This window comes from Rattus rattus, chromosome 9, assembly GCF_011064425.1.
Source record: "Rattus rattus isolate New Zealand chromosome 9, Rrattus_CSIRO_v1, whole genome shotgun sequence".
Classification (NCBI taxonomy): domain Eukaryota; kingdom Metazoa; phylum Chordata; class Mammalia; order Rodentia; family Muridae; genus Rattus; species Rattus rattus.
This window is the reverse complement of record NC_046162.1, coordinates 48934589-48949114: the sequence shown is the minus strand read 5'-3', so window position 1 is coordinate 48949114 and position 14526 is coordinate 48934589. Positions and strand designations below refer to the sequence as shown.

Sequence of the window (14526 nt, the reverse complement as noted above, 5' to 3'; positions counted from 1 at the left end):
CCGGTTTTGTGTTCACTTTAACTTCTCTGTACCCAGTATTTTCCAAATACCATCTCCTGGTTAATACGAGATGGGTTTCTCTACATGTATAGCATTAACTGGCTCCTCACAGGTAAGACAGAGCTGCTTTTGGTTTTCAACATTAGAGTTTTTAAAACTTTGTTTTGTTTTGGGGACAGTCTCACTATGTAACCCTGGCTGATCTGAAACTGTGTGTAGCTCTGGATGACTTCAAACTCACAAGAAATCTGCCTGCTCTGCCTCCTGAGTGCTGGGATTAAAGGCATTTGTTACCACGCCTAACAGCAGTAATCTTTTGCCCAGTCTAATTTGGGATTCGCTATGTAGCCGAGGCTGGTCTCAGATCCTGGCAGTCCTCCTACCTCAGCTTCCAGGGCACTGGGATTATGGCTTCTGGAAAGTTATCTTTTTGGTATGATTTACCTAAGCTTTATTTTGTTTTTAGCGATAGATGTTTGGGGGTCTGTGTGGGTGTGTGCACATAAGTGCAGGAAACCCCCGGAGTCCAAATAGCTGTCCCATCTCCTGAAGCTGGAGTTGCATGTGGTTGTGAACGACCCAGTATGGGTTCTGGCCACAAAGCTGGGTCCTCTGTAAAAGCAGTAAGGACTGGGAGGGCCTCATGTAACTCAGGCTGGCTTGGAGCTCTACACGTTCCAAGTGACCTTGGACTTCTGATCTCTCTTGTTCTGCCTCTCACGTGCTGGGACTCCAAGTGTGTGCCTTCAAGGCCAGCTTTAGATCTGAGTCTTTCCTAGACTCCGTGGGCACCTGGACATGCCTGGCATACACACACATGCGCATAAAGCAAGCTTCAACTGATGGCAAGGCTTAATCTTTGTTTTTGTGTGTGTGTGCATGCACGTGGGTTCTTGTGTGTGGTTCATGCTATGGCACATGTGTGAAAATCGGAGGATAACCTCAGGAGTCCTCCCCTTCTCCTTGTTTGGCCTTTCCTGTTGTTGCTAGTGGCTGTGTGTTGTTTGTGAGGCTGAGTCTTACTACATAGCCCTGACTGGCCTCAAACTCAGAGATCCGCTTGCCTCTACCTCGAAGTGCTAGGGTTAAAAGCGTGCACCATCATGCCCAGCCCCATGTCCGACCTGGCTTAGGACAGGGTTTCTCAGACTTGTATGCCAGGACATCTGGTCCACAGGCTTCTGGGATTCCGTGGATTCTCCTGTATCCACCTCCCACCTCGTAGGAGACCGTGATTACAGACACACATATCGGCACACTCAGCTTATGTGAGGTCTGTGGGTTCAGACTTAGGTTCTCGCATTTACATTCAAGCGCTTTACAGGTGAGCCATCCCCCAACCCAAGTCTGATTCATCGAAGGTGGAATCAAACAATACAGTGAGCCCAAGGTGCTCCACAGCCAAGTCTAAGCTCACTTACAGCTTCCTGTCACGGGCTCCAAGAACCCGAACTGGTGATCTCCCTTTTCCAACCAGAATTCCTTCCATCTTTTCCTCTTTCCCTTCCTTGGCTTGCTCCATAACCCTGAGTGATACCTCCCTTCTCTCCTCCTTCATGTGGCTGTATCCCCTCCCCTCCTCTCTCCTCCCCTCCCGTTATTGACCCTTCCCCAAGCCCAGGCCATTTTGTCCCTTGAATAACCAATCTCCCTACTTATCTCTACCTCTTTCTCACGCTCCTGATCCAAGCTGTTGTCATCTCTTGCCTCCCTGTCATTCACAAACTCCCAGTTCATTCACAAACACACTGGTCTACAGCCTCCCCTCCCACGCCCTCCACGTTATTTACAGAGAGTTCTCCAAACCTCAAACCAGTCACGTTCTGTCACCACTTCCACTCACTCCTGTTTAAAATCTTTTGATGTAGTGAGTGTGGAACGGTGCCCATATCCTTTGCTACTTCTCCCAGCATCCCTCAACCCAGCATCCCCCAGCCCAGCATCCCCCAGCCCACTATACTAGGCTTGGTGGCACAGAGTGCAATCCCAGCACTTAGGAGGCTGAGACAGAAGTTGAATTTGATGACACCCTGGACTAACACGGTGAGACTCTGTTTTCAATCAAACAAAAAGAGTGGACTTCCCTGTCTCTGCCGTGGAGGATGACTTTGTGACCAGCCTTGACCAATGATAGCAAAAGGCAGGGATCGTGTGTTCGTGTTCTGGAGCCTCGTCCTCCACAGCAGTGCACATCTGCCTGCCGGAAGTGCTGGAAGGCTGCCCTGAGACCACCACAGAAGGAAGGAGGGTTAGTTAGACCCAAGAACTGGAGGTGAGTGCTACTGCCTGACATCCTAGTGAAGAGATCTGGAATAGTCCTGCTCAGTTTACCTGCTCAGTGAATACAGACCAAGTGAAAGGGCACAGTGACTCCCAGCCAACCCACAGGAGGATGAAAAAAAGTCTTGTTATGCATTTGGTTTTATTTTAAATTATGTCTCTGTGTATATCTATTTGTTGTGTGTGTGTGTGTGTGTGTGTGTGTGTGTGTGTGTGTACACATGTGCATAGAGGTGCCTGCCTGCTGGAGGTGTCAGATGCTACCCCGGGGGTGGAGTTTGGGGGTGAGCTGCCTGAGGACCCTTGGAGGGGAATGTGTCCCTTGCAAGCACAGCGTGCACCTTTACTGCTCAGTCATCTTTCCAGCCCTCCTCCCCCTCAATTTCATTTTTAACCAAAATAGAAACTATCCTGTTATCTTTAGGACGAGGATAATATTCTGAACCGCCCAGATGGTCTTGTGGGCCCTGACCTCAGTGTGTCAGGCTCTCTTTGCTCCTTGGACACTCTGGCTTTGGAGACTTTGGGGTTCTATTATAGTTTGGATCTTAAATGTCCCCTAAAGCCATGTGTTGATGGCTTTGGTCCCAGGTGATACTTTGGAGAGGGAATAGAACTGTTAGGATTTAGGTTAAAGGGCTGTGTAAAGGGTATGTTGAGAACTCAGCCCCTTCTCTCTGCTTCTCAGCTGCCATAGATTGAGCAGTTTACTCCACTGTGATAATCTGCCACAGGCTCAAAAGCAAATGGGCCAAGCCACCGGGTGCCGAAACCTAGAAATTCATGAGCTGGAGAAACCTTTCCTCTCTATTTGTCGCAGCAACAGAAAGCTGTCTAACACTACTTGGCTCCTTTCCGCTGCCAGGTCCCTGCATGCAACCCTCCCCTCACACTCTTCCTTTTAACACCCACTCCATCTGCTCTGGGGGCAGCCTCACCATGGCCTGAACTCACTCTAGTTAGCACCATGGGCTTCCCTCTGGACATTGGGCAACAGAAGCTTATACTAGAACAGTGACCATGTGGTTGTCTCTCCGAGCAACAAACTACATGAAGGTCATCCCGTAGCCCCATGCCACACCGTTGAGTGACTCAATGCCCGGATGCTCACTGAACTCATGAAGAAGTGGGTGAGAAGTAATGGCAAAAGTCTATACACAAAGGAGGCGTGAGAACAAAGGAAGGTTCTGTTTACAAGGGACGTCCAAACCACCTCTGGAGGCAATCCTAAGAGGAGGTTTTAAAGGGTGTTGAACAGAAGCAGGGATAAACAAATAAGAAATAAACAAAAATGTGTTGAGCTCTGGGGGAGGCAGCATTAGAAGAAGCGCATTGCTCTCCAAGGGAACTATTTAAGGCGAATACTATTTTGAATTGATAAATCCTTGTGTGTTTGTCACAGAAGAACTAATCATAGCTTAGTCATGTCTTGCTTCTTTGGATCCTCCACGGTCTTCCAGAATGAGTGGGAGATTAGAGGGGTGGCTGTGAGCACTCATTAGACTGCGGATGGTTGCTGAGCCAGTCAGTGAGCGGCAGGCTGCTCAGTGGCTCTCTTGGAACTTCATTCTATGCTGCACTCCTGTCAGGATCAAGGCAGGATGAGAAGGGTAGGAGGGAGCCGCTGAGGTCATATTTCAGGGCGGCAGACTTCTCCTTTGCTTTGTGATCACTGCAGGTTGTAACTTCCCACCTGCTTGCTTCCTTTCCTCCAAGAAACAGAGTGCGGAAATAGCGGCAGGACCTGAAGAGCCCATTGGGCTCTCCTCCCCTGCCGACTTCCTACCTGGCTTTTCGCTGGTTTCCCTCACAAATTGTGGCTCTTCCCCTCTCTCTGTATCCTCTCCAGAGAAACAGGTCTTACAATACCACTCTATTACATCACAGAACCGCAACCCCAATGACCTTTCCTATCTAGCCACAACAAAACGGCTTCATTTCTGGGTCCCTGTAGGTATGAGGCAGGGAAAGGAGAACTATGAGACAAGAAGTGTGGCAGATAAAGTGTGCACACACACACACACACACACACACACACACACACACACACACGCATGTGTGCATGCGTACTTGCTTGTGAGAGCGGTTAAGAGTACTGGCTGCTTCTGAGAAGGGCCCAAGTTTGTTTCCCAGCATGTACACAGTGCCTCACAGTCATCTATAACCCAGGTTCCAGGGGATCTGACTTCCTCTCTTGTAGGCACAGGCACACCTGTGATGCACATGCAGGCAGAAGGCTCAGACACACGAAACCTTAAAAGATAGAAAGGGTGAGGTGGGGCGGGTGGTGGAGAAGTTGCTCAATTGCTGCTCTTGGGTTCAATGCCCAACATCCACAGAACAGTTCGCAACTGTTTGCAACTCCAGTCCTTGGGGATCCAACACCCTCTTTCTGGCCTCTGTTACCATTAGAATACAAGCGGTGCGTAAACTAAACACGCAGACAAAATACGTAAAAATGAAAGGGGGGAGGGCGGGTGAACAAGATGGCTAAAGGGATCACGGTGATGGCTGCCAACCATGACAGCCTGAGTTTGATCCCCAGAACCCACCTAGTGGAAGGAGAGAACCAAATGATGTCCTCTGACCTCCAAAAAGCACCGCGGCTCGTGCGCCCATACACAAGCACAAAACGAAAATTCAGAATGTAATGCACAAATGGTGGAGAGTGTTAGCTGCATCTTCCATTAGGAAGAAAAGAAGGGGTCAATGAAACTAAGGTTCATCACTAGTTTCAAAAGAAAGGACGATGACCTGAGCCCGGGGGTACCTGGTCCTAAGATCCTTCAAGAGAACCATAACCAAGGGTGGGGTGCCTGAGCCACTCAGATGAACGGAGAGAACCAGGGCTGAGGGCTTTCTAACAAAGAGGCAGTGCTGAGTGAGCCGGTGCCCCTGAGGCCCCACCCCCACCCTGCAGTTTCAGAGGATGTGGTGAGGATCAAGCTGAGATTTTATTTACAGTTCCCTGGAAAGTCTTACAGCAGAGAGGCCATCTTTATTGCTTTAGGTTTACGGTCAGGAAGACGACTGAAGTCCTCTGCTGCTACATACTAAATCCAGTTCGAGCCCAAGCTTTTCCCCAGACCCTTTACAACCCGGTAGCCCAAAGGGTGTCACTAAACCCTCCAAAGCACTCTGTTTTCTAAGCGCCACCTTGCCATTTCTACAAGACAGCCATTACATTTCTTCCTGCCTTTGTCAACATTTGTCTTCCCTAACTTTATCCTCTCGTGTGACCCTCCTTCTAGATTTAAGTCCTCCACCTCCAGGAAGGCAGGAGGCAGTAGTCTCCTTTCCAAAGACTATAATTTACTTTCTGCCAGGGCCAGCCTGGCTTCTATTGGACAAATACTACAAAGCCCCCTTCCCGGTGTAGGTTCTTGCCCCCTTGATGACATTTCAAGGCCCATTTTTGAGATGCTTTCAATGTTTCTTTTAGCTGTTCCATGTTTTCTGGGTTTCAGCAATAGGGGGAAGAAATGAGCAGAGCGGTGCGAGACCAAATGGCGGAGAGAATGCTCATGCCCTGGATTAGCAAGAAGGCCTAGCCCTAGGAAACAGCAGGGGCATAGAGGGTGGGCGGGAGATCTACTTTCTCTCTCCTGCCCGGTGCCCCACGGTGAAAGGATATGGCTTTGTTCATGCGAATCGCTACTCGAAGCCGGGACTCGTTGGTGGGCGGGGCTACCCTGATTCTGCCGCGGCGCTGCGTGGGAGCAGGGTTTGGTTGGTGGGGATCCAGGGCTGATTGCAGGATGCAGGAAAGTGGTTTTCCAAAGGGTGCAATCACTCCGCGTTGGGTCCCCGCGCCTACAACGGACTATTTCTTGGAATGCGATTTGTTCCCCAAGAGCGCATCTATTTCCATCACCGTTTGCGGCGTCAGCTGACCCAGCACCTTGAGAATGGGCAGTAGAGAGGGCAGTTTTTGCCGGGTCACCGAGTAAGGAAATGATGAAGGCCAAAGTGGGACCAGCTGAGAAAGCGCCTCAGCTGTTTGACAGCTTGGCCCGTCTCCCTAGACTTTCCTTTGCAAATGACAATTCTGCACGAAGGTCGGTCATTCAGTCCCTTCAGGGTTAGACAGCGTTGAAAGGGGAGAAAAAAGAATTCCGTTTCTGAATCTCCAACTCACCTGTAGGGAGCCCAGATGTTCCATCAGCTGCTCTGCACTGGACACCCCCAGTAAAACTGAGCTGACACCCTCGCTTCGGAGACACCAGGCTGGGACCAGAGGAGAGAGAGAGAAAAAAAGAAAAGAACCCCTGATGGATCAGTGTGGGCACCCAGACTCCAGAAGTGTCTGAAGAGGGTCCTCCCCAAGAACAAACTAGCCTAGAAAGAGGTTTAGGAAGTCACAAGAGGCAGGTCCCCTGCAGGGTCTCACCTATAGCAAGTTGGGCCACGGTGCAGCCTAGCTGGTGAGCGATGGGGAGAAGGTCCGTCACTCTGGCTTGTTGCTTCTTGCCATCCTCACTTTGCACTTTTTCTTTGAGCCACTGGTAGCCCTGGAAGCCAATGAGAATCAGCAAAGAGCCCTCCCTACCCTCTTTTTGACCATACATCGGCCTAGCTAGCCCAGCCCTGCCTCCCTGAACAACCAAGTCTGACCTTGACAGTGGCCTTGCAAGCATCTGGAACTTGCCCATCGTACTTGCTAGTAATGAGGCCGCACGCCAGGGGAGACCAAGTGACTGAGCCAACACCTAAGAGCAAGAGGATCTGGTGTGGAACAGGGACGTATGTCATGGGGGAGGCAGGAGAGGGGGGACGAGGGTCTGCACACCAATTTTGTGGTAGAGCTCAGGCAGCTGCATCTCCACCTTCTCCCTCTGAAAGAAGTGGTTCTCCGCTTGTTCACACACAGGAGGGATCAGATTGAACTGTCTGGCCATGGAGTAGGCCTCCTGGGTTGGTGTGCAAAGGAGACAGGGGTCAGAGCAATCCTTCGTTTTCTCCATTCTCAGTCCAGTGAGGTGGGACTGGTCACGAGGAAAGGTCAAAGTCACATACCATGATTTCTGCAGCACTCCACCTGGATGTCCCCCAGTATAGGGCCAGGCCCTGGTTGATGACATAGGTCATGGCTCTTACAATCTCTAGGTGCACAAGAGAGGAAAAGCCTTGATGTCTGACCCATGGGTTCCTAGACTCCAGATCCACTGCACCTAGACTCTGTCCACCACAACAAGACCTCAGGCAGTCATGTCTACTCTTCACCCTCGGACCTGAGCCTCTGCTATTGGGGGATGTGTGGGTGGGGGAAGCTTGGCTTCCTGCTGCACATTTGAGACAGTGCCCGGTATGGAAGGGCTGCCAGGTTTGGGGTGTTGGCTCTTACCCTCCATAGGACTGCTGGGGTCTGAACGATTGGCAAATACTATGTCAACATATTCCAGTTGGAGGCGGTCCAGGGATCCTTGCAAGCCTGGGGGGTGGGGGAGGGAAAGGAAGGTAAATACTACCTTCAGTAAAGACATCAGACCATACTCCCTTGACATGGTCAACTTAAATCTTTCCCTTCAGGAACATTCCCAGTTCCTCCGGCCTCCATGGCTACCCACCTCAGGTTCCCAGGCACCGACTCTCACCTTCAATGATGTGTTTGCGACTCAAGCCGCGCTCAGTTTCTGCCCTGTAGGAAGAGGCTACGTCAAGGAGGGGGGCTTATCTGGAGCTATGAAAAACTGGGATGGCATGAGTCTTTACCCGAAGGTGTGGAGCAGCAAACCCCCCCACTCCTATCCCATATTCCACATATCCTTTGTAAGGCTTCGCCCCAATTACTTACTGTCCTCCCCAAAAAATCTTGGTGGTGATAACATAGCTTGATCTCCTGGAAAAAGCAAAACGGTATTTCCAGCAGGAAAATGCTATCCCGTTGGTCATGTTTCTGGTAACTCCCTCCCCCCCAAACAGTCTCACCTCCAACCTTTGCTCTTGAGGATGTTGCCTAGGGTTCTTTCAGCCCTGAAATAAAGACAATATAAGGCACTCGACTCTGCCAAGATAGACTAGGTTCCTCCTCTTCTCCCACTTTGTCCTCTCTAGTAGAGAGAAGAGTGGGGGAACGGGAGCCCCCACTTTGGAGTCTCAGCTTTACTTTGGACAAAGGCGAGGGGGGGTCCTAGAGCTAGGAGTGTATAATTTTTATTCATTCACCTATGTTGTATAGCGACTATGTACCAAGCCCTATTGTGGGTGCTTAAGGGGTAGACTATAACAAGGCAAGAGAAACAGACTGGGTTGTTCCTCTCCTTCTGCCTCTGTAAAATTCCAGCCATCCTCCTAAGCCCAGCCCTGGTTCTGCCTGTGACTGCCAGTCTGTGGGGAGTCCTCTCATCAGCTTCCACAGTGTTGCTCACACACGTCCCCTCTCTTCTGGCCTCCCACTTTTAGAAACAAGATCTCACTTTGTAGCCCAGGTTGGCCTCGAACTCTCAGTCCTCCTCCCTTGCCCTTCCAGTGCTGGAGCTGTAGGTGTGTGGCACCAAGCCCTGCCCGTGTAGTTCCGTTACACACAATCATGAATGGCTGTGACAAGTCCGAAATTATGGAAACACTGTATAATGCTGGATCTTTCGTATGTCCCTTGTTTGTATAATCACGTAAGACTCTACATTTCACAAGCTCATGTTGACTTCTTCCCTGAAACAGTGCATGCATTTTGCTGGCCTCCATGAAGGATCTCGAGAAGACAGGTTCCGTGGAGGTTGCCATGGAAGGCTCTGAGTTGATCAGCAAATATAGTCGTATGAAGCAGACATTTACTCAATGTCAGAAGGTAGTACTGAGTGTCGTGGGTGCTCACTGCTTATGGCCAATTCTGGGCAGTTGGGTAAAGGCTTCTTGGAGAAGCTGACACTGAGCTAAGTCTTGAAGAAGGATGTTTATCAAATAAAGAGGCAGAGTAAGCCATGCAGATTTTGGCTACTTCCAGTGTAAAGCCATAGGCATATGATGTGACGTGCTGTGTTTAAGAATACAGTGTTGTAATCTTCAGGATAAACTTGTTGGTTTTATTTTAATGTGACTGCACAGTAATGTCTACTGACCTCTAATCCAGAGAGGAAAGTGTTGTGGGAACTACAACTCCCATAATACATAGGGTGTCTACTAGCCTGAAAAGTTGGAACTTGATTGTTCCCAGAATTCCCAGGCTTTTTTTTTTTTTTTAAAAAGAGGGAAACAAGAATCCCTGATGTTCTCTCAACCTGCCTTCCAAATATAACTTTACTCTTTCACCCCAGTTCTTACTTTCCTGCTGCGTACACTTCAGCGGTGTCAAACAGGTTTACACCGTGCTCATAGGCTACTGTCAGGAGATCTTCTGCTATCTAGGGAGGTGAGAAAAGTTGAAGATGAAGGACTGCCCTTAGTTACTTCCCTGCCTGCATCTTAACCCACAGCACTGCAGCCCTGGTCCCCACATTTTCTCTCCTTTGCCCATCAGGTCCTTTACTCCACTCCCATGCGTATCTAAACCCACTTCTTATCCCCTCACCACAACCACCTGGACCCTGTTTCTAGATCCCATCACATATACCTCATCTGAGATCTGAGAGCCAAATGTGACCCAGGTTCCTGCAAGAGAGAATTCAGACCTGTGAGAATTGTGGGAGACAGGTCATGAAATAATGCCCCTTTTCCCTTAGCTTCTATTCTAACTCACCGAGGCCAAGACAGGACACCCGGAGTCCAGACTTTCCTAGGTTCCTGCAGGATACAGAAGCAGCAGGAGAGGATGAAGCCTCCACTGGGGACTTGGATTATCAGTCCCCAGCTCCTGTCCTTCCAAGCCCTCAAGGGTCTCAGTCCAAGAGACCAGACCCAATGGGCTGATGGTATGGACAGTGCTATCCCATAGCAGAGGCCCTAGGAACGTTGTTGAAAGAATGAGTAAACAAAGAGGACTGACCCTGGAGAGCCACTGTTCAGTGCCTCCTTCCCCTCTGCCCTCTGATTTGACTTTCTTCTGTGTGAGGTCCTGCCTGCCTGTGTCTGAGTCATCTCTGGGATGTGTGGAGTAGTGGGATTTGAAAACTGGCTGGTTGTGGTGAGTTTGAGAACAGCCCCTCAGTTAAGGAACGCCACACTGAAGCGTGACAGTGAACAGTAAACCAACTCAGGCACCTTCAGGAGGCTCCGTAAAGGCAGATGTGGGGGTGGGGAGGCTTTGACGGGAAAGTCTAGCTCTCTCTCTTCCTCTCTTCACTGACTTCTGAAATTCAACTAGAAAGCCTCCTTCTCTTTCCAAGTTACAGATTAAACAGCCCTACTTCCAATCAGGGCTGCTACAGGGAGAGGACTGGATATTTCAGAGGACAAAGGTGGGTCACATTAATGACTCATTCCCAAGCAAAAGTGCTCCCCACTCCCCTTCTGAGAGTCTCTGCCCGGCAGTCCTCTGAGTTAAAGTAAAATTCCCGAAACCCTTCCCGCCAACTCTTGTCTTACAGCATGAGGGTGAAAGATGTGGTCCATCCTTCCAAATGTCCCTTCCCTCTCTCATGCCTTGATCTTACTCTGGAAAGGTTGAGGGAGACTGGCCTCGGGACTGGTGGGGGCAATATCTGGGTCAGGCGCCCCAACCGGCCAGAGTGAGATGCTGTTTCCCTCCCTCCTCTCCCCAGGACGCCAACCCAAGGACACTCCATTGGAGGGGGGTGGGGGGGAAGCAGCCTGGAGATCCAGGCGTTCCCCTCTCTTTTACGGGTAAGGATGACAACTCAGGGGCATCGTTTAGGTATGACAGAACTCTGTCAACCTTGGTAAACTTGATTTCAAAGTTGGGGGAACTAACTAGCACTAAGAGAGTGTCAGTGAGAGAGAAGAGGGGGAGTGAACCAGACCTTTAAGCTAAGTTTGAAGGGTTCTAGGCAGCTAACCCAGAAAAACTCAGGGTCCCAAAAGAGGAGCGAATGGATAGGCTGCCCGGCCACTCCATACCTGTATTTCATGCCAGTGCCTCGGCCGGTGCTCTCTCGAAGGGCCCCAGCAGGTGCTGGGGGTCGGGGGACCACTGCAGTCCGTGACTTGGAGCCCAATCCTCCACCCCCCGGAGGGTTCCCATGCCCTCCGCCCACTGGCCCTCCATTACCGCCCCCAGGACCCGGCCGGGGTCCACAGAGACGGTCCTCACTGCTCCGGCTGCGAAGGTTCTGCTCGGTACACGCGATAGACACCTGCATGCCGGATGGCCAGGGCGGGGGAGGGGGCTCCGAGGGAGCGGGAGGAGGGAGCGGGGAAGTCCGAGGGCAGACACCGGTGGGGTAGTAGCGCGATCCCTGGGAGAGTGGGAAGGCAGAGGAGGCTGCAGCTAGAGCCGCCAAACGGGATCGGGCCCGCGGGGGCGGGCTGCTGGAGGTCGCGGGTTTTGCGGCGGGAAAGGAAAACCGTGGGGTCGCCCGGAGTGGTGGATATTCAGGTGCTGGGGGCTGTGATGAAGGGAGTAGGAGGATAAACGGGTAAGGATAAAGAAAAGTCGAGGACGGTCTTCCAGGATAGCTACCCAGGAACAAGGGGTAGCAAAAGACCGGTGCCACTTCAGCTGGAACCGCTGCGGGACCGCTGTGCTCCCAGCCGCTTCAGCAGCGAGCCCAGCTCATTAACATGCAGGCTCCGCCCCCTTCATCTGCATGGAACCGCCTGCCTCTGAGCCTAACACGCTGCTCATCTGCATAAGCTCCGCCTGCGGAAGGCTCCTGAACTTAAATAATCAATGTGCCATGGCCAGAACATCCCGTTTTAGGAACGTGGTTCTCACTTTTTGTACTTGAAACCTGTCAGCTTCCATTCCCGTCAGTGGTGTGCACTCGAGAGGGCGTTTTTGTTCCCCCAGAAACTAGATTTGGAGATGCTGATCATCACAGCCAAAGGTAAGAAGGATGTGTGTACCACATCAAGTGGTAGCAAAGGTTGCTGCTAAAATTCTCAAACGCAACAAAGAATTATCCAGCTCAAGAGAAATCTACTGGGAAAAACTCCTTATTAGGCTTCAGGGATGTGTGGCTACCCTAGTTCTCATTTTCGTGTGGGGAGGGGCCACAGGAACTCACACTCAGGCAGCAGAGGGTGACAAAAGGTTTATTCTGCATTGTTTACAGAGTCAAGCAGGGGATAAAACTGGCAAAGACTCTCTTGTGAACTTCATTCTCATGACTTGAAGGCAGTGGGTGGTAGGCCTTCAGGTTGAAGCTCTGGGAGACAGATAGGTGGAAGGGCTCAAATTGCAACAAGTGAGATGGGCCCAGGCAGTCACGGGTTCTTCTGAGGGGTGAGGTAGATGTGTCAGCCAGCTCTGGCAGAGAAGAAGGGCAAAGATCGGACATAGGAGTCTAGCCGGGATCGGAAGAGTTCACTTTGCACAATTTGTCCCAGCGGGCACAGAGGATTCTTCACAACAAACTCCACATACAGCTGTGAAAAGGAGAGTGTGTGAGCTTGATTTGAGACACTTTCCATTTTCAATCTCAAACCTGGTATAATCTCAGGAATTTAAGAATACCCGGGGTGGGGGTGGGGTGGAGAGGGAGCTCAGGAGTTAAGAAGCATACTAATGTTTTTGTGGAGGATGGTCAGTACCCAGCACCCATGTTGGTCAGCTCAACAACTGCTTGTAACTCTCCAGAGAATCTGTCACCCTTTTCTGCCCTCCACAGGCACCTGTGCTCATGTGCACACATACCCTCCACACAATACATATAATTAAAATGGGAAATAAGTCAGTGAAAAAAACCGTACAAGCTCTTCCTTAGAGAAGCTATTACTGTTTAAGGAGCTTAAGGTTCTGGAGAAAACTGAGTTCAACAGGGATATAACGTAGAAGGATTAGGGCAGACTCCTAGGGCTCCAGGGGGGGAGAAGAGTTCCTCCACTGACACTGACCGCACTGTAGATATGGTGTAGAACATCTCGGATAGGGCCCACGCCCAAGTCAGTATTCATGACAACCTTGATTCCAGTGGGAGTCTCGTAGTAATGGAGTTTGTAACGGCTAGTTTGGAAAGATAGAAAGCCATCCTTCCTGCAGAAATGAGTATTAAGACAGGAGTGGAATCACTCCCAAAGAAATATTTGCTATGCCCTCCAGGCTAACTCCTTTCTATTCATGTAGATAGTCGAGTAAAAACACCTCCCATCATCCCCACCCCTCGACTTAATTGCTGCTGCCTTCACTCTTTCCCTACTTTCAGACCATCCCTGCAGCCGCTCCTGCCAGCTTCAAGACTCTTGTTCCAGATTCAGCCTCTCTAAAACACACCCTCCCCTCTTTGGGGCCACATGCCACTTCCATCCCAAAACAATATCTCCTCTTCCCAAGGCTAGTTAGCCCTCCTTTCAACACCCTTCTAAAACGACCGTACATGTCTAGCGGGGACATCTTGCTGACAAACGAACGAATGGAGAAGAGCATCCCATACATCAGCTTGTACTCCTGGAGGGAGAGGCGGTAGAATTAGATCCCGGTTATGGAGGGAGACAGGATGGGTATAGGAAGGACCTGGGATTTGGAGAAGGGGAACCGGACAGGGACTATGTGCGTTTGGGGATACTCTAGGACCCTCCGATCACCTCTTCCTTAGGGATCCCTGCTTGCTTCTTGCGGTGCCATTCGCTGTAGTGTAGACACACTCCATTCCGGTCAAAAAGATACAGATTGTGGACAGTCATCTGCAAGATAAAAAGCCTCACTCAGTGGCTTGCACCCAACTCTCTAAAACCTGGTTCTTCAGGACAGGTGGTAACCCCACCCCCGGACTCACCGGAATTGCTCTGAATGAGGGTGACAAGCTACTTCCGGTTTCTAAAGCCCAGCTGGGTCCCAAGCCCTCAAGAACCTTAACTCCGCCCCGAAAGTCTTACTAGATTCCGCCTCTCTCCTGAAGCCAATCCGCGGTCGCCGATGCCGCGCGCATGCGCGCTCCTGCTCCCCGGCCTCTCAAGCCCAGTGAGGTGCCGAGAGTTTAGTCTCGCGGGCGGGTGACGTAATTCGGTTGGAGGCGGGATTGCAGGCGGTGGGCGGGAGGCTGCCAACGGTTTTGAGAGCTAGTATCGCGCTAGAAAGGGGTTGCCTTTGGTTTTCCTCTGTGGAAGTTATTGGGTAGGGAGATAGTCCTCCTCATCTTGGCAAACCAGGGCCGTCGTGCTCAGAGTAGTCGGAACCAGATGGTCGCGGTAGAGCATCCCAGGCGGCTGGTTGCCCGGTGTGTTTGTGCACGCGCGCCCCTTTCTTAGAGATTT

General features: G+C 50.9%; 2 protein-coding genes across 2 annotated transcripts; both read right to left on the bottom strand.

The window, feature by feature from the left end:
- Positions 1 to 5215: 5215 nt before the first annotated feature.
- Positions 5216 to 11849, bottom strand: Kcnab3 (potassium voltage-gated channel subfamily A regulatory beta subunit 3). The gene is made up of 14 exons (XM_032913794.1): positions 11233 to 11849; positions 9956 to 9999; positions 9830 to 9867; positions 9541 to 9620; positions 8209 to 8253; positions 8075 to 8119; positions 7875 to 7918; positions 7625 to 7711; positions 7297 to 7382; positions 7070 to 7190; positions 6895 to 6989; positions 6671 to 6791; positions 6419 to 6507; positions 5216 to 6181 (listed from the first exon to the last, which is right to left on the bottom strand). Exons 1-14 carry the CDS (start codon positions 11472 to 11474, stop codon positions 6104 to 6106), a joined length of 1215 nt encoding a protein of 404 aa, XP_032769685.1. The 5' UTR covers positions 11475 to 11849; the 3' UTR covers positions 5216 to 6103.
- A 504-nt stretch (positions 11850 to 12353) lies between these two features.
- Trappc1 (trafficking protein particle complex 1) lies at positions 12354 to 14174 on the bottom strand. Its single transcript, XM_032913663.1, has 5 exons — positions 14049 to 14174; positions 13858 to 13956; positions 13650 to 13720; positions 13171 to 13309; positions 12354 to 12702 (listed from the first exon to the last, which is right to left on the bottom strand). Exons 2-5 carry the CDS (start codon positions 13954 to 13956, stop codon positions 12574 to 12576), a joined length of 438 nt encoding a protein of 145 aa, XP_032769554.1. The 5' UTR covers positions 14049 to 14174; the 3' UTR covers positions 12354 to 12573.
- Positions 14175 to 14526: the final 352 nt, after the last annotated feature.